The sequence below is a fragment of the Centruroides sculpturatus genome, unplaced genomic scaffold (genome assembly GCF_000671375.1).
Source record: "Centruroides sculpturatus isolate CEXI.00-Female unplaced genomic scaffold, Cexi_2.0 scaffold183, whole genome shotgun sequence".
NCBI classification, from domain to species: domain Eukaryota; kingdom Metazoa; phylum Arthropoda; class Arachnida; order Scorpiones; family Buthidae; genus Centruroides; species Centruroides sculpturatus.
The window spans coordinates 565,272-586,175 of NW_019384387.1; the positions used below are offsets into that span (position 1 = coordinate 565,272).

General features: G+C 30.6%; 1 protein-coding gene across 4 annotated transcripts; it reads right to left on the reverse strand.

The window, feature by feature from the left end:
* Positions 1-1,523: 1,523 nt before the first annotated feature.
* Positions 1,524-20,698, reverse strand: LOC111618117 (chondroitin sulfate N-acetylgalactosaminyltransferase 2-like). Of its 4 annotated transcripts, XM_023359570.1 has the most exons (3): positions 4,618-4,851; positions 4,299-4,499; positions 1,524-3,402 (listed from the first exon to the last, which is right to left on the reverse strand). In XM_023359570.1, exon 3 carries the CDS (start codon positions 3,369-3,371, stop codon positions 1,803-1,805), a length of 1,569 nt encoding a protein of 522 aa, XP_023215338.1. In that variant the 5' UTR covers positions 3,372-3,402; positions 4,299-4,499; positions 4,618-4,851; the 3' UTR covers positions 1,524-1,802. The 4 variants fall into 4 exon arrangements, with proteins under 4 accessions (XP_023215338.1, XP_023215336.1, XP_023215337.1 ...); XM_023359568.1 differs by lacking the exon at positions 4,299-4,499; XM_023359569.1 differs by lacking the exon at positions 4,618-4,851 and having other exon boundaries at positions 4,299-4,601.
* Positions 20,699-20,904: the final 206 nt, after the last annotated feature.

Genomic DNA, 20,904 nt, shown 5'->3' on the forward strand with positions numbered 1-20,904 from the left:
GATAACTTTTAAATCTTAGATTTTTCTAGCTGATTAACGAGGTGATACTGTTAATGAGTTTAGACGCAATCTCTTCAGCATCAATGGAAGATGAGGAGAGAGAGAAAAGGAGGAGGGAAGTTTAAGAAAATTGTTTTCTCGATATTTTTAGAAACTGAAACCATATTTTATAAACTTCGAAGAAGTTCGACTTGTTTTCAGTTAGAGAAAGAATAAGAAAAAGTACATAGATAAAAGAGAAAATAGCTTTGGAGATGTAGTCTATAGAAAGACAAACTGTAGAATGTATTGGAAAGAATCAATAGAAGATTCTGATGCGTGGATGTGCATCAATTGTATTTGCGATCACGTTAAAAGAATAAGAAAAGCTCTCCGGATAATGTATGGTCATCCACAGGTAATGGCTTTTGTTATTTTTTTATCTTCTTGTTGATCGAGAAAGGGCTATACACACTATTTTGCACAACTTTACCTTTTACTTCCTCATTCTTCTTCTGTATATTGATGGATTTTACTTTTCTCCTCCATAATGCATTCAAATCTCTTTAAAAACTTCCATAATACAATTTTAAACGCTTTGCTCAACTTGCAAATGCGTATATCCATCAGTCTGATTCGTCATCTGACAGATTTCGGTACATTGATTACAATTTAACCGCTTCTTTTCGAAAAATGTTTATATTTTCTTAAAGTTTGCTTAAAATTCCTCACGGTTTCTTAGAAAAATTATTAAATTCCATTTACAAATGTTAAAAAAGAAGAATTTTTCATATATCGAGACTTATCGATGATATTGATAATTACATAATTTATAAATCAATTTCCTATTTGATAACTAGCTATATATGATGATAAGAATTAATTAATAATGGTTAATTCATAAATAATTACGTTAAAGAAGAGATTGTTGCAGATGATTTGAAACCATTTCTATCTTAAAGAGAATTTTGGATTCTATCCAGACTTTCTCTAAACGGATTAAAGAGTCTGGACAGTTTGGCAACATTAGTCAGAGCTAGAAGAAGACAAAGTATTCCCTCAAGACATGCAAGACCATTAGCAGTCATCTTGTTACAAGATTAAATTATCTGACGGCTGTTTGACACCAAAGTAAACTTTATAGCTCCCCAGATACGCTTCGTTTAAGACCTCTATCTAGCACCAGAACATAAATATTGTAACAGGATTTCCTAAGGTTGCTATGACCTTTCGAAAATAAATATGGAATTCTTTTTCTTCGGGGTAATTTATTTTGGGGTTATGGCACGTTTTTTTAATGTCCCCCATGTCGTCGTTTCTAATTGTTATTATTGCTCTCGGGTGATACTTTGCTCTATAGCAATTATCTAAGGTGGAATGATTGAAGCTTTAATTGGTAATAAGGATTCATCAAGTTGTTTGGATCCACTCCAATTTCTTTCTTTTTTTTTTCTTTTTCTTAACTTTTTAAGAAAGAAGACTTTTCTATAAGTGAAAAGTCCACAATTTAAAGTGAAATTCCTTTAGAAACATGTTGAAAAATCCTCTCTCCATCTAGAAATCTTTTCAATTCGCCTAGATTTAAAGATGAAGTACTTTAGCATCTTCGAGTAATTCGTCCATAAAATTCTAATATAGCTGCTGAAAAGGTAACTTATCGCAACTTTAAATCTTTAAAATTGAACAGATACTCGTCTAAAAAGAAATTCTTTACCTCCCAAATAATATATTCTTGAGAATTTTAATAAACTTGAATTTACAAATTAATAAATTAATATGGTTATCTAAATTTTAAATTAATTAAAAAACAAAATATAGTAAATTTATAATCCATCGACCGCATTGTAGGAGTCTTTGTAACCCGCAGATTGTGAGAAATTATCAACAGAGCTTTCTTGATGTTTCTTTAACTCGTCTCCAAAAGCTAAAAGTCCTAATTGGGCATGCGATGCTTCACTTAATGCTCTAGATCTTAAACAGGCTCTGTATTGTTCTACGGATAATTTAGGATCACATTCTTTGTCGTGCCAGATGTGAAAGATTCCTGGATCTGTAGACCTAACAACTGTAAGATGGCTACGAACATACTTACGATATAGCATTACATCTTCTCCTCCCCATCCGACAATTTCTTCATCAAATCCTTTAATGTTGACGAAATCGCTGCGGTATTGGCAAGTCATTCCGTAGCCGAAATCTCTCCAGAATCCAGTGTCTCTTGAGATCACCAATTGTTCTGTTTCTGATGGTATCACTTTACCTTGCAAACTATACACGTTCGAAGGATTATATAAGCTGAAGACTATGGGATAATACACTTTCCTACCCGGCGAGGCATTCATTCGGCACCTTTCTAAGAATTTCGCTGAAAATATGATGTCAACGTCGCACATGAAGAGTAGAACGTCACCTTTCGTCCAGTGTTGTGCGCCTAATTGAAGGCCTTTCCCGCGAGAAAACGTTTCGTTCAAGGTCAGTAATTTAACATTACGAAAGCGAGTCTCTCTCGACACTTTAGTCAGGATGATGCGAACATCTTGAAGTCCTTTCTGGCCAAAATATACAACAGTCAAAAATACTTTTTTGTCGTGTTTGATACACACCTTCACGAACTTTTCCATGAAGCTACGAAATGTTTCAATTCTTCCTGAAAGAGGAAGGATTATATTGATGAGCTCTCTCGATGTCTTTACCACTTCGTTAGAAATGGTTTGAACGGTAGAAAAAGGTCTCATCAGCACCACTCTATGATAAGCTTTCGTAACGTTCTTCTCTTTGAAATAAAGATGATACTGCGTGCCCGTTGTTGGCTCGTTTCTGTACATACCCTCAACAAAATCATCCACTGTATAACGTTGCTTTCCTTTCCTACCTCTGTTAATCACTTCTAAAGCTCTGACAAATACTTCTAGAAGATCCTTCCTCTTGTAACCTATGGGTTTTTCGACAACTCTTTTCCCTAATCCCAAAGAAACTGGATAGACTCTACTGAAAGTAAAATGACTGAAAGGTATCACTTCATACTCATTATTCAGTTGAACACCATGGCGAATTTCCGCTGCATTTATTTGCTTCTTTATATAATCTGTGCACTCGTCGTGATCTTCAATAAATTTACTTTCTAAAGGTATCGGTTTCACGCCTTCTTGAAGCTTCCTCTTCAATTCGTTTATCTGCTCTTGCAATTTCTCGGTATCTCTTCTGTATTCTTCGTCTTTCCTACGAAGTAATTCGACATAAGATGGCGTATTCTGTTCATCAAGTTCTGTTAGCACCGAAGTCTGTGAGGTTCCTAATTCTTCCAACTTGAATCCGCATCTCCCAATAAAAATCAAAGAAACTAGAGAAAGGGCAAAGAAAAGAAGAAGGATTCTGGTCACCAGTCTCATCATCTACATTACTGCTGTGAGTGCAGACATCCATCTGGAATATAAAAAAAAGAACATTTTTAATTATTTTAAAACAATAATTACAAGAATATTCTTATAATCAACATGTTTGTACGACAATCCCAATAAAACGGTTCAGAAATTCGACACGGTGGGGATTAATATTGTGGATTCTGGTACAAGAAGAGCCTTGGTATCGCGTTAGGAAGGAGTTCAGAGAGTTTTTCTTGACTTCTGCGAAAGCAAAGAGTTTGTAAAGTTGCTATTGTCTCCAAGAAATTTCTTCTAAAGGTGTTCTATTGTCTAGAAATTCTCGTAGCGTAAGTTTTGTTTTGATCACTTACGCAATGAAACACATTGGCCAAAAGTGTTCATCTCAAGGACTTTCTATGGATAATTGGCCCCTATTCAAATGAAGAAATCTTGGAAAACTCTGTGGATTAAATGCCTAAATGGCATACATTTCATAGCGTGCAGATATAGTATGATTTTTACAAAAATTCATAAAATCAAAACCTTCAGCAACGAGTTGCGCAACTTTCCCGGCAACATTTAAAACCGCGTGTGGCTCCATCTGTCATAAAAAGTTTCGACCTAAAGCACGGGAATTATTAAGCTTTAAAGAGGGTGAACAAAATCGTGCTCCTCCCACGCACACTAACATTCACACAGAAAAAAAACCCAAATTTTTTTGCATTTCTTGACGAGTCCAAAAATCTTGGGGGTCATTTGTTTACCGATTGCCATACTTTCCCCTCTATTATATATAAATAGAGTCCACAATAAATACATCCACATGTTCAGGCATACCTGTACGTGTGTACCAGGCTTAAAGCACCACACACACCACTTATGGAACCAAAAAGGGGAAAGGCTTTATAAGTAACTTAATATCTAAATTAAGAAAAAAATGAGTGTAAAATAAATTACCATAAAAATCCGAAAGTGCAAATTTAAAATGTATGAGAGGAGTAAAATGACCAAAAGGCAAACTTTCTAAATCAATTATCATCGTTAATTATTTAAAAAATACTTAAAATATCCCGCTCGATAATCATTTACAGCACCCTTTTGACTGTATTAAAAGATAAAAACTTTCTTCGAATCACATTTACATCCTCTTCTCCAATACTACAATATAATTTATATGTTAGCGACCATATCTCATCTTCTCCTTTAAGTTTGGCCCAAGAGGCCCTTTAGCCATAAAACAAAACCGAAATTATCTTTCTTAAAGTATAAAACGTACCATAAAAATCTCTTCTGTTAGACTATAAAATTTGTGGAACTAATTTAGCGACCCGCCATTTTTTTTTCTTTTTTTAGCATCTCTAAACTCGTGTATGTGTTTGATCTTAATGAAATTAACTATCCTACTTTTAATTATATAAAATGTTAAATCATAATTAACTAAAATTTATTATAATTTGCATCAAATAGTTCTGTTTTGTAGTTCGAACCGTTAAATTCCACGTGGAACCGTTAAATTTAAATTTGAAAATTTAAATTTAATTAAAAATTTGACCGTTAGAGGCGTCTCTTATATTTTGTAACAATTAAAAATAAATATTTCATCGCCCAAATGTAGCACAAAATTCAAATTTAGCGTGAAAATTTAAATCAAATTCAGAGCTGTTATTATTAAAANGTCGTCATAGTTACCTTTAAACAGATTTAAACGTAGATCAATAGGAGATTTCGTAAAACGACTTCTTGCGTAACAACAAGCAAATGTGCAACTGTTGGTTTATATTATATAATTTGAATGAATTTTTAAGAGAGGATGAGTTTTGAGCGGACTTAACCTTCGACCAGGATAAGTAATTAATGGTTAATGGCTTAAGCAATTATCTAGTATTCACCTATTATCTGTTTTAGAAGATAATAGATAGCGAAAGTTTGCACTTGCTTGATGTTCTTCTCCTTCTAGGCTTTCGGAGGTGATGAGAAAGTTGCGCTATTGTGAGAAGCAATGATTAATGGTACGGGAGATGGCCAAATGGATTGTCGACAGTATGATGAACTTTGACTCTTCTCTCCTTACATCTCTTACAGGCGCTGTATTTTAGGAATGTTTGGAATTCTGCTCACCTTAACAGCATTCATTTTATAGGGATATGAAAGACGTTATATATCCGATCTTTTATATCCGATAAAAGGGGTTCAAACTTAGTGATAACTTAATTATGATTAATTCAGCTGTACGTGAATTGCTTAAGCATTCATTTTTACGCATCCGTAACGGGTATTAATGTATCATTTCCTTTTAGTTCTGCATTTCCTGTTGTGCGATCGCCAATGAAGTCACACGATCTTGCGCTCCCCGTTACAATTCTTTCGCATTTCAATCACGCGGAATCCCCCTTCGCGGTTGGAAATTTTCGAATTTTAGACACGTGATGTAACTTTAAAACTGCCTTTTTTTTTTATTTGTCTCGCTTCCTATTTCGGTAAGAATCTCGCACGAACTAATTTAAAATTTCCCCTAACGCGGCATTATCTACTTCAGTCACGTGACGCCTTTCGCCGGCCTCCCTCCTCCGCTTCCATCTCTCGTCTTCCCTGAATTTTAGGCTTTATTTTATTATTATTTTAAAATCACTAGAGCTATTATCTAAACCAGAAAGATTTAAGTTAAGTATGCAAACTCGTTAACCGCATAATTTAATTATTCAGAAGCGTTTTGCAATTTTTAATCATGCAACCTTCCTCGTAATCACGATAAGGTCACTCTTAACATCATTACGCAAATGGAAGTCACGTGAACTGCTGTTTCAACTGCTTTAAACTCCCATTTGCCTTACTTCCCATACACAAAACAACAATAGAGAAATTTATCATCCTGACGGAACGACCCCCCCTCACTCCACATACACAATAAAAAAAGATGAAGAATTTAAACATGTAATAACAATTCTTGCCATTATACATATATATTTTTTTTCTTCAATTTTTATAGGGGGGAGGAACAAGAAAAAAAAAATTCGATCAAAAATTCGTCACGAAAAATCTAACTTCCACCCCCCGTTAAACGTGTTCAACAATCTTCCTATATTTTTACATAATAAACTATTCAAGAAACGTTGGAAAAAGAGAGATAAAACACGAACACTCCTGATAAAAATCTTAAGAAAAATAATTTAATAAAGGGGTGAAAGTAGGAAAAATGAATTTGTAATTTGAATGAGGTACTTCCCACGAATAATTGAGTATGTAACACATCCTCATTACGTATAAAACAGGGTTATGGACAAATTCCAACCTTCGCTTTCAAAGATAAAAAAAAATATAATAATAAAAAATAATAATAATAATAATGGTTCTGATACAGAATGACATCCTGAAACAAAAATCGCTCTCTTCCTTTCGATAATTGAGATTAGAGTCAATAAGTTTCGACTTCTACCCCCATTCAGTTCTATTGGTTTTATAATATTACTCGTTGTCCTTGGTTAGTTTCCTTGGAAATCATTTTAAGTAAACACCATGCAAACATGTTGTACCTGCGCTGACTAAATAAATATTATTTTATATTTTAACCGATCCTTTCGTCCTTTCTTGTTTACATTTCTTTAATCTTCTTGAAAATTCTCTGAATTTCGAGATCAATGATGTTCTCTATTATACAACTTCTGAAACGGTAGGTCGCGATCGACCAAACGTCTTGTACTATGCTCGATAGCTGTAAAAGGTTGGAAAGTTTGGTTTAATCGTCTTATACTGTCGTATATACTTGTATAAAATGATAGATTTAAAGTTTTACTCATTTATTTCTGTCTTTTTAATAATATTTAGAACGAATATATGATGTAGCAAACAGGAGAAGTTCACATACCTTATACAACCTGTACTTCTCTTATCAGACAGACAACTTACTTTAATATGCATATCCCGGGTGTATACATGAAAAATACTGCTTATGATAAACAACTTGAAAAATTTATGAAGCTGATACAATACATTGTACGTTATTCCTCCTATTTCAGACAAAAGAAACTAATTTTGTTACCTTGCTGTCTTCCCAAATTTCATTTCCTCTAACTTAAAGCTGATTTAACAACCTATCCGTGACAATTAACGCAACAATTGTTAGTAATTCACCCCTTCTCCCATTATCAGAATCATCTACAGCACAATAGGGTTACACGGCATCTATTTAACCTTATAGGAATCCTAAATTACTCGATGTAATAAACGTATCTTCAACACAGGTTAGTTACTAAATCCTACAGAAATCCTGTTATTACAGCGTGGAATCCTTACAGATATCCTTCAACCCTATAGAAATCCCATTAATATGGTAGTGTTCAATACAACCGTATAGAATATCATTCGTTCAATCCTATATAAGGTAGCCTTACACTGTACCCCTTCAATACTGTGCAGAACCCTTGTAGACATACTATTGTTATCCAGATAACATTATAATACTACAAAAATTGAACCGAAACTGAAGAAATGAGGTAGCACCACCAATTAATTTATACGTAACAAATTAATTGAAAATACCCTCCCGAAAAGTCGTAACACATTGTTAATTATACATCAATTAAACGATCGATACTGAATGCTACTACACTTACCCAACCACTGTCGTCATAGTTACCTTTAAACAGATTTAAACGTAGATCAATAGGAGATTTCGTAAAACGACTTCTTGCGTAACAACAAGCAAATGTGCAACTGTTGGTCGATTGTGAGCGTGTAACGTGAACTACTTCGAGCAGAACAGACTCCCCTTTGTTACTATACTTTCTTATCATCCCTGTATATATCCCTCCAACGATTTTATTACTCTAGTAGCATTCAATTTGATAGAAATTCTCCCTTCTACTCAAGTAATGGCAGTCAATAAAGTGATAAGATGTTGGCATCCCCATGATAATTGGTAACTTAAGAACGTGCGCCAGTTAAATACGAAGGTAAATTACGCCCTACGTACAAAGTACAATCGAGGAATTGTTGTATTATTAGAGAAAGAAAACGTTGATTCGCCATTAAAATTTTAATTAAAGTTTAAAAAAAACTCAAATTATATATTTTTAATTAATTCTTCAACGAAGAAATGCGAGAGTAACCTTTAAAATGGACCCCAGCATCTAGAAATTGTTACTACAGAAGTATGAGAAGTGGAAAAGTTTTTGAGCTTCTCCTCTGATAAATATGCTACTCAGGTATTAAAATTATACAATTTAATACTGATAATAATAATAAAAGATACTGATAATAAAATCAATTTAAAACTAATTTTCTTTATTTGAAAGTTAATATTGATACTACTATAGTATTATAGAGCCATTATGAAATCGTCAGTAATTATACCAAACAATACTATTATAACATTAAAAGTAAGTTACGATTGCTAATAGTTTCCTTATAAACAGTGTAATATATATAAGGATACTACTATAAGGTTAAAATTAACTTGATCTTGACCTTAACGCTACCCCCATAACACTGTTGACATAACAGTAGTTCCCCCATAACACTGTTGATAATTCCGTTTTATATGAATTCCGTGTTGTACGAGTCATTTAGATTTTACAAATACGTGAGCCGTTCACAGCCCGGCACACGTATTTGTAAAATCTAAGTGACTCGTACAACATGGAATTCATATAAAACGGAATTATCAACAGTGTTATAGGGGGGTCTACTGTATTAATTATAACAATGATGTTGCTATAATACTAATAATTTTCTTGTAAGTTGATAATGATACATTACCTTAATAAAGAAATTAATATTGTTGTTATAGCAGTAAAATGTTACTACAATGAGACTACTACACTAATATGAACAACATAATGCTACTACTGTAGATTAATGGTGCTACAGTAAGCGGTAGACTAATGATGCTTCTATAGTAATGAAAGTAACTTGTATACAGACCATTCTAATAGTAAAAGCTGTGAATAATATAAAACTATTACACTGATAGGAACTAGATACAATACTACTACAGTAAGACCCAAATATACTTTGTAATAAAATCACTCAGTTATTGTTGTAGTAGTATTATAACTCTCATTAAAAACAATATGCCGGAATTAATGATACTACTACTATAGTATTAAAAGTATTAAAGTCTTGTTAACTACAATAATAAAACAAAAACTAGTATAATAGACCTAATACAACAATCGAACCCACCATAATGACCACCTCTAAACGACGGCCATTTTCTTCAGGGACATGAAATGTGTATAAAATAAAATTAAAAAAATGGTCGCTGTTTGAAGGTTACGTTCCAGTTAGTGGCCGTTATTTAGAGGTTCGACTGTACTGTATCAGCACAGCGATTATAATAATAATGATAATGAATGTACATTATTATTATTGTTATTATAAACCCTTTGAGAGCAGTACATTGTTGGTAAACTATTAACAACAATCCACAGTTTGCAATAATTGTTTAATGTTAATTTTGCTCTCATGAATTAAATAATTAAAATTGATCATTTAATGTAAAATTTGCATTCAAGTAATACTAAAGTAATAAAAATCTGCATTTTGTTTCAATCAAATCATCCCCCCTCTCTCTACTTTAACCAGATTTTTATGGAAGGTCATTTACATTATAGTTTTTAATGCAACGTACAGACATACAAACGAGACAGCTGAGAATTTACTAAGCAATAAGTTTCTTACCCAAAAAATTCATAGCTTTTTCAAAGGATTTTTTTTTTTTGGAAGGAGGTGATAAAGTAAGTTATCTAAATTGAATTTTTTTAAAATATTTACACCCATTTTATTATTTTTTTCATCAAAAAAATTATATAAAAACGTATAATACTTTAACTTTTTATTAATATAGTAGCATCGATATCCTAACTTCAACGTGGGATGAGAAAAAGGGAAGAAGAGGGGAAGAAAGAATGAAAAAAAAAAAATCAGAAAAGTGATCTGACTTCACTCAGAAATAAATGGTTCCTTTTTAAGAAGCGAGAACTGATTTCCGGTCACATGTTTGACCTTGACGCCTTCTCCTCCTCCGTCTCACACCCCTCTACTATTTTTTATGCGTAACCTAAGAGTTACGCAATAGTAAATTTGATTAAAAACCAATATCGGTACCCAAAAAAAACCCTCCTTTATCGACCACTAGATCTTGTTTAGAAACTCTAATAGAAGAAAATACAGCAATCCAGTTAATGCTACTGTAGTAACATGATTAATTTTTAATTAAATACTCATCCGGATGTGCGAGAAATTAGGAAAAAAAAATTGGGATAAACATTAAGAGAAAACAGTAGAACACCACTCAAAACACCAAAGAAGGTGCTGCTTTTTATACTGTGTATGGACCTTTAAAATATATATATATATATATATACTGTATATGNCTTACATTTTCCTCAATAATAAATTTATACTAAAAAGAAAATATACATATATATATATATGCTACTAAACACAATAAAAATATTCTAGAAACAAACTATTTTTAATACTAAAAAAAATAATAATTATAAAAAAAATCTGTATAAAGTTCTAGAAAACAATTTATCCTGTTTTATTTCAATAATAAAAAAAAAACAGAAAAGAAGTTTTAAAAATCAATTTTGAAAAAGATTTTTATTCCAGAAAACATCTTGTCACTTTCAAGAAATAATTTTCTAGACAGTTCTACAATTTTTTTCCTCGTGTTTCTTGTAAGTTTCAAGAAAAATTGTCGGTTTCAAAATTTTTCATCGATTTCACCACGTTTTTTAACTCGTTTGTTGAAATTGAAATGTTTTTTTTTTCCATTTAATTAATACATTTCAACAATGAATTTTGATCCGTTCTAGAATAATCACGTGAACTTAGAAATTAATTATTTTTTTTTCTAGAGTAAAATTATTTTCTAGAATAAAAATAATTTAGAAAAAATTTTTTTTTAGAATTTAAAATTTAATTTATAATTTCTTTTAAAAATGTTTTCTTAAAATTAAAAATTGCTTAAGAGAATAAAACAAATTATTTTTATTATAGAATTTTTTTTTTTAATTTTTAGGCGTTATTTTTATATCTTTTTTAATGTTTAAAAATAAATAAAAATGAGACTATTTAAGGGAGAAATACTTAAAAAAAATTTAATTATTTGATAATTTTATTCTATAATTTTGTTTAAAGATAATGCAGGGGGGAAAAATAGAGCAAAATGTTGACTTGATCACTTTATTTTTAAAATCATATTAAAACAAGAAAAATTATTATTATTTCTAAATACTTTAAATTAATTTTTTAAATAGTTTCTTTCTTTTTTTTTAAATAAAATCTTGCTCTTTAGATTCAGAAAAAGTGAAATTTGATTTTATTTTTCAAATTTTCTCTTCTTTAAAATGGAATTTCTTTAATAAGAAGTTGATTTCTTACAATTTGGAGCAATCTTCCATCGAGATCATGTCAGGAACAAAATCATTACGGTTGACATCTTTATAGACGTTGCCTGCAGAACAAATGGCTGTGGGTCAAGTTGAAAGAATTACAAGGCGAGAAGTCATCGCCTAGTGTAGGGTCCAATTTAGCACATGGCACATGATATGTGCAACCTTCTTTTTAAGGAAAAAAAAAGTGTAACAAGTTAAATGAATTTTCTTCTTATTCTAATCTACACATGATGAAGTTCTGCGTGCATTATAGGGGGTTTTTACCCCCTTTCTTCGTAATGGTTAATTATTAAGGAGGTTCATCACTTCGTGAAGGGTCCTTCGAGAGTTTTTGGTAACGATAAATTATGATCTCTTCTATCTTAATTATGAAGTTAACGAGGCTTTTTTGTTCGCTTCGTAGGATCTTTGTAGATTTTTGTTTGGTGAGTTTCGTAGTTTTTTTTTAAGATCTGGTTGTACGATTTCGTGATGAAAGTGTTGATTTTTTTAACGTTTTATTCTCATTTATTGGATGGAGATCTACTCTTTTATACTTTGGAAGCATTGCGTAGTGGATTTGGATATGATTTTGAGGGATTACTTGAAGGGTTTTAAAGATCTTTCGAACAGATTTCCTGGAAGATTTTTTCAGTGTATTCAAAGTTTTCAGGAAGATTTGAAGAGGTTTCTAAACGGATTTTAAAGAATTTTCTTAGGGATTTTTAAGAAATCTTGAAGATTTTACAGGTTTGAGCACGGTTTCTAAAGATATTTCTACACCTACTAAGGATTTTTAAGAATGAATTTATAGAATATTTATAAAGGAATTTAAGGGTGCAAACAGAATTGCAAGAACCTTAAATGAGACTAAGAATATTTTATAGCTATTTAAGTACAGTTTTCTAAATAAAAACAACAGAAATCACATCTCTACTAAACTTATGATCCAAATGTGAAGTTCCACATCAGTTTATAAATAGAAGAACTCAGGGGGTTTATCATAAATCTCAAGTACCCGTTTTCATTTCGAGAATTGTTGGAAACATTTTAAAAAGATTGGGTTGATAGTTTCTTGGATTTCACTCACCTCATTTATATTATGACCATTTCAGTTGTCAATTTCATATTATTGGAAGGAAACACATGGAGACATGTTCGTTGATGGTTTGCAGGAGGAGGAGAACATAACATTCAACGAACACTGACCTCTTTACAAAACCACATTCGATAGCCAGAGGCAGTACTTGGACGAGACAATGACCAGATGAAAAACAAACCCAACCGAGTAATTGCTTTCTGTTTTGATTGTTTCTGAAAGAATTCTTGTTTTTTTTTTTTCTTTATATTTCTGAATTTCTCTGGGGTTAATTTTGAAAAAAAAATAATAAAAATAAATTATACCATCCCTTCTTTCGATTATTATTATTTTAGATAGATTCAAAAATTCCCTGCTCCACCCAAAGTCAAAGTGTACGTGAAGTGTGTGAAATTTAGTCTTGTTTTGGGCGGAGTATACGATTCAAACTTCGACCCTCGTAACAAATATTAATAATTCATTAAATAGACGATAATTATCTTCGATGTTTTTATCAACTATTTGGGTGGAATCGTTTGGTTTCTACTTGATACTGAGTTTATTTCATTATATATTTAATGCTCTCAAATTGAACTTTAATGTTTTTTTGAAGGTGTAAAGTTTTTTTTAAAAAACAATTTTCAAAAGTTTATTTTCCATTTTTCACTTAATTTAAATAATACTCTCAGTTTTTTCTGCGTGTTTTCTCGTTTTTTAAAAACAAAATTCTCTTTTAATTTCTAGCTTTTTTAGTTTCTAAAGTTGTTGTTTCTTCTACAGTTTTTCAGACAATTTTAGGTATTTTTCTCCTCCTTCCTACTGTTACAAATTGTAACTTCCTTCCTATATTTTTACTGTTTTATATTTCCGTCCTTTTTATTTTTGTATTTTTTTATACATTTCACTTACTTCCATTATCAAAATATTTTTAAAATCTTCCCACTTTTCATCAAAAAAATATATCATAACTTTTCATCACTTCCTTATAATTCTCGCATCTTTTACACACTCATTCTTACAATATCAGTCGACCCCCCTATAACACTGTTGATTTTTCCGTTTTATATGAATTCCATGTTGTACGAGTCACTTAGATTTTACAAATACGTGAGCTGTTCACAGCCTAGCACACATATTTGTAAAATCTAAGTGACTCGTACAACATGGAATTAATATAAAACGGAATTATCAACAGTGTTATAGGGGGACTACTGTATTGTAATTAAATACATTATTATATTCTTTCATATAGAGAGCAAATTCCGACACCTGTCAAGTAACTCTCCACAAAAATAATAGTTTTACTTTGGGTTTTGACATGTACGAAAATCTTGGCGAAGTTCGAATAACCGAGAGGTTAACTATGATTCATCCGAAGGATGAAGCCACAAGAAATTTGTCACATGAGAATAAAGAAGAGGAAGAAGAATCTTCGAAGAGAGTAAATGAAGCAAAATATGTGGAATCCACAACAGAAATATTCTACGATGCAACCAGTCCAGACTAATTCAATCCTTCCAAATTGACGAAATTTATAAAATACACTTTTAATAATTTTAATAAATTATTTAATTGTAGCTGAATATATCTTTTTCAATAATCTATCGTTAAATTTTTTTACCGAAACTTGACGTCAAAAATATCGAATTAACAACACATTAAAAAAGCATTTTATGTATTCGAAGCCCAGGTAAACACTTCTAATTATCTAACGATTTATATTTGATGGAGATAACAATATCTGCATATGATCTACCAGATTAAAGTTAGAAAATTGTAAAATAATTTTTAAAAGTTAAGTTATAAAATTGAATTTTATTTTAATTTATAGAAAAATTTGAGTCGTCACATGTATATAGGGGAAGGTGGTGCAAGATGGGGTCATGGGATAAGACGAGAACGTCTGTTTATTTGTGGTTAATGTGATTTTATCTAACTGTTATTTGGGGAACTAAATGTCAACCTCAATCGGGATCATGGGACAATAGAACGTCCAAATCGCTCTCNATTTTTTTTTAAATTTTAACTGTTTTTTGGCTGTTTATGTATTTTTATAATTCGAAAAAGCGCAAATTGAAGTGGAGAAATCCTAAAGTAGAGAAGAAAACACTATTTTGAGATTATTTTTCTGCTATTTTGTTCATTTTTTTTTATTGTTTTATTTTAATTTTTGCAATTTTTAAACTAAATTTATATACTTTTTTTTTTAAAAAAAATCACGTTAAACTCTCTTCAGATAAAATTCTAAATTTCACTAACCAATTTCGAGTTTAAATTTTTTATTTTTAATTTAAAAAATATATCAGAATTTTCATGATAAAAACTTCAACTATCGATAAAATATTATCTACTTTCCTCATCCCAATCTCTAACATATAATCATTTAAACGATCTATGGATAAATTTCTAAATCATTAAGATAACATTAATGATACTTGTATAAGCGTACTAATCACTGATTAATGGTAAAGTTTAGTAAATATTCTTTTAATTTTTTTACGAATTTTCAATCTAAACGTCAACTTAATTACGGTAGATTCGAGTTGAAGTCATCAACTTCAAGCTAGATTCCAGCTGTCAAAAGGTATATTATCTATTTTGTAACGCTTGGGAATAAAGCTTAACACTTCTAATTGAAGTTTCTGCAATATAAACAGTAAAGTTTCTGCTTGTAGATCGGTTCCTGAAGCGATCAGCTACTGAATGACACGTTAATGAAGTCTATGGTTGCTTTCTAATTAGCGTAACGTTACGTACAAACCTACTGCTCTTGATACAGCATCGTATGTTTTCCGGATATGATCCCTGCTGATGCTGCTAGCTTCGTTTTATCTGTATTGTTTTATGAGAAAACTGGCATTGGAACGAGTTTGAACTTCATTAAGTCTAATTAAATCGCTGATTCAGCGTGTTTACTTTTAATGTGCCAAATTAGGCAGTGCATAGTGAAAGGAAGGGATTGTATACGAGTGTATAACGAAACGAGGTGAAGGTAACACGAAATGAGCAAAATTAAGCCAAATTTCATATAAATTCATATATCAAAAGTTGATTTAGGTTCTTTTTAAAGGTGGGAAATGATTATTTTTCCAACTATCATCATTGAGAGCATCAGGTGAACACCAAGAGCAATTTATGTAAATTAAGAGAAATTAATCTATTTTGTAGGATTTGAAGAAAATTTTCGGGTTTAAACAATACGAATTTAATAATTTTTATGACTTTTAAAATGATATTTATCTAGAAAATTAAACTGTATCGCGTTATTTTATATAGGTTTTGAGTATAGTCTATCTTGGCAATGAAGGATCTGTCTGTCTTTTAGAAAAGATGGGCAAACCGCAGTTCCTAGAAATGACCGAAATTCGAGACGAATGACTGATGTTCTAGTAGCTTAGGAGGTGGGCTAGTTTGTACCTGACCCAGCTGTCACTTCCTCTAAACCCAAGATAGAATTTTCTGAAAGGAACATTTGCCATTCTGTCTTACATCTTCTATCGTTAAAATATTTATTTTTATCCAGAAGATGAGGATTATAAACGAGAGAAAAGTATCCAGAACAAATTAGAAAATGATAAAAAAAAAACTACAAAGAAAAGAATCTAAGATTAAAGACTTCAATTTTTCTTTATTGAATTCGAGAAATCTCTCTTTTCTCTTCTAAGAATTCCAACTTTAATGGATTGAATTAGAACCAAAAAAAAATACGATTGAAGATGGCAAATTGTTCAATATAGAGTAAGAATTTAACTTTTATAAGGTTAAAAACTAATTTTAAACCCTTAAAAGTAGCTTAATTAGCCTTACAAACAGTCTTAAGAAGTGTAAAACTATAATTGTAGTTGAAAAATAGTTTAGTTTTTCGGTTATTAAGGTTAATTTTGCAGGCTTGGCTGGCTTAAAAGGCTGTTTTTAGACAGCCTTTATTTAGTTTAAGCCTTATAAAACTGAAAATTGTTAATAATTAAGAATTTCGCTTTAAAATTCAATTTTAACCTTATAAAAAGCTTACAAAAAGCCTTATAAGCCAGACTTAGCCTTAAAACTCCAAAAAAAAAAAAAATGCTTTTGTAAATGCTAAATTCTAGTATATTTCAATATAAAAATTTCCCATTTGCAATTAAGGCTTTTTAAGGCTAATAAAGGCTTCTAAGACTATTTTTAAGACGTTAAGGCTTTTATAAAACTGAAGATTGAATGTGATATTTGGCATTTAAGGATATTTTTAAGGCTACAGTTATCTTTCAAGGCTATTTTTAAGATTTAATTTTAGCCTTAATCTTAGATATAGTATACTTTATAAATGAAATTCTTACTTAATATTCATTAAATTTCATCCCTATGGGATTAAATTGTATCTTTAAACCTTAAAACCTTTTAAATAATGTGTTTAAACCTGAGAAAATATTAGAAAAACACTCATTGATTAGAATATTTCACTAAAATGTCCTGATAATTAGATAAGAATTGAATTGATAATCAAAATAGGAGTAGGAAAAGTTAGATAAATGGCATTACTTTCGAGATACTTACGATAATGTCCAGAATACTGTTAGAAGATAATAAATGTTTCGATAAATTATGATCGATACTAAGTTGGATTAATAACCCAACACACCGTATGCACATTAAATATTTATAAACATTCTGATTATTATCATGTTTTTGTATTATTCATAAAAAAGGCTTTATCTAATATATTACAAGAACGTAGAAAAAAGGGGGACGAAGATGAAGAAATATTCTACTCATTTGTAGCTTATACTCCTCCACACATACACACACCACTACAGAGAAATTACCTGCTGAGAGAACCTTGACCCTGAATCCGTTTAGTTGCTGTGTATGGTTCCTATTTTCGAAATTTCTAGTCCACCACAGGGGGGTGGCGGAAATGATTATGTACACCCCACGACTCTTGCTTTGCTTTCTACAAACTGAGATGTTAAAGGAGTGTAGAGTGGCAATTAAACTTAAAAATAAAATGGTTCCTGCTGCACCTACTCGTGTAGAGTTTTAAATTTTTATCATCATAATCATCATCATCATCTCCTCCCTAACTCTTGTGATATTTATACAAGAACTGATTGAATAATTTTATAATATATTATTGAAGTTTATTGGCAAAAGAAAAAAAAAACACATTTTAAGCAACAATTTTTAATAATAAATGGTTAAATAAACACGTTTTGTTGAAAAAAGCACGTGAATTTCAACCACGTGTTAATAAAAAGAAATTCCTCCCTCCTTGTCACTAAAATATGTACTTTTCAATAATGGTTTACTATAATGTATGCTTTTCAATTATACTTTTAACAAATGTATTATTGAAATTTACATATTTTATTATCGTTAAAAATGTACATTAAATATAATTCATTGTTGAAATGTGTACACATTTTAAAAGCAATTTACAAAATATGTAAATTTCAACAATGAATTAATGTAATGTTTAAACGACAATAAAATAATAAACATTTTGCTGTAACTAAAAATGTAAATTTCAATAATAATAATAATAATTTTCATGAATTAATAACATTTTTTTAACACAGATTTATACTGATTATTATTAAAATTTGACTTTTTTTTTTACTAACACCTGGTTGAAATTTACATGTATTAATTACTTTTAGTAATAGTAAAATCTATTTTACTGTGGTTAAAAATTTACATTAATTAATCTACTGTTGAAATTTACATAACACATTTTAAAGAGAATTTATAAAATATGCAAATTTCAACAATGACTTCGTTAATGAACATCTTTAACGACAATAAAATAATTTTTTATTGTTGTCATAATACAGACTTTAATCGATTGTTTTAAAGTATTGTTGAAAATTCCTCCTCCCCCTCCTGTTACTGAAGTAACAGGATTTTATTAACACGTGGTTATTTCCTCCCCCTCCTGTTACTTCAGTAATAGGAGGGGGGAAATATATTTTTATTAACACGTGGTTGAAATTCACGCGCTTTTTAAAAGTCTATTTCTGAAATATACATATTTTCAACAATACATATAACAATAATAAACATGTAAATTTCAACCACGTGTTAATAAAAAATTTCTTGGACACTTAAAATGTGTACTTTTCAACAATAGTTTATAACAATTTGTGTTGTAAATTTCAGTAAACCATTATTGAAAAGTACATATTTTAGTGACAAGGAGGGAGGGAGGAAGGAATTTCTTTTTATTAACACGTGGTTGAAATTGACGTGCTTTTTAAAATGTATTATTGAAATGTACATATTTTTAAATGACAATAAGATTTATTTTCTAATTAATTAATCATTGAAAACGATAATTTACAATATTTACGAAGATAAAAAATAAAACATAGAAAGGAGAAAATTACGATCCTGAAAGATGCATTTATTATTATAAAATAAGATCATTAATATATATAAGAGAAGAGGAGGAAGAGGAGTTGCAATTCTATAAATTTAATCTATTAATTTCTACTTTACTTAATATCCTAGCTTTTAAAGGTTATTAGATTTAATATATTATACTTTCTAACTAAATCCCATCAGATACATTACAGTAATCGTACAAAGTACATGTAAATAAACGTATTATTATGTTTACGTTATCCTTTAAGATCTTATCGATGTTTTTTACGAGAGAAAAATCATTAAAAATATTATCAATAAAACGAAAATTTGAATCCGATTCACAGCCGGGTGGTTCCTTAAATCAGTTTTGTATCGTTGACAGCTATACACTTTCACTTTTTCTTTAAAAGGTAGAAGAGAAAGAAGCTTTTAAAGAAGAAGATAGCGTGACTATTCATTCGTTACACGAAATGACAGATTTATCTTTCGATCCACTTAAGTTGAATTTGTCAGTCTTCTTCTTGAGCAACCCTTTTAAAGTGTTTTTTTTTTTGGTTCTATTCTATTTTATAAAAATTCTCACGATATAGCGTGACGGTAAGTGACGTGAGACATATTTTCTCCCTCTTTCTACGATATGCAAATATTTTGTAGGTGGATTTTTATAAAGATAAAAGTTTCCTTATGATAAATAGTATCTAGAATAAGGATGGGTGTATCGTATGGTAGTAAAATTTAAGAAAAATTGACTCTTATCTATCTCTGACGTCTTCATTTCGTACATTTTCTAATCTCCTTCCAGCTATTTTTCACGCATATTAACGCATTATAGGAGTACAATTTATTTTAAAATTCTACACATATTTAATTTAACTATTAATAAAACTAACTAGCATATGGTGAGGAAGTTGATAACCTTTCACCTTTGACCTAAGATAGCAGCCTTAACTAGAAAATTAAAATAAAAAAATAATAAAAAATAGAAAGAAGAAGGTAGTAATTTGCAAACTGCACAGACAACAGCTGAGTAAACAAAATCAAATACACGTGAATAAACATCACCTCTAACGAATTACATAATATAAATAGTCTATTCGAACCCTCCTAAATAACATAATTTACAACTCGTGTATTATTTAATTTAATAAAATAACTCACCCCTCATCTAGTTTAAGCATCCCTCCCTCTTTCGACACCTTTACAGTGTTTTAAATGAATTAAATATATTAAATCACTCACCTATTATAAGTCTGTATAGGAAAGTAAGTTGATTTCGATTGTAGGTACCATATAATATACACAAGAAGGTTTTAAAGTGTGACTTTACACCCACTAACATACAGCATAACCGAACACCAGCTTCCACGACGAGAAACTGGCGTAGGACGTCAGGACGGTCGCCTCTTCGCTTTACTTATCTCTCTAAACCCGGTTACACACGTACAACACCGAAAAATCGGTAAAGCAGTTACATAACTACCTCCTGGCGCAGTTTGACTATGTTGAAGCCAATGTCACACGTTCTCTACTCCTATACGAAATTTTACCACTCTTAAACGATCAGTTAAAGCGAATTTGGTGTAAATGGGAGTCAGTGAAGGATTTTTAACCATTTTTCTGGTCTGCTACACACCATCGATCGCTGACGGGTGGTGTATTAATGTCGACTTTTATATATATATATATATATATATATATAAAATTTTTTTCGGTTATGTTAGTGAATACACGATTCGGACACCTGTCCTTCCTACTCTACTTG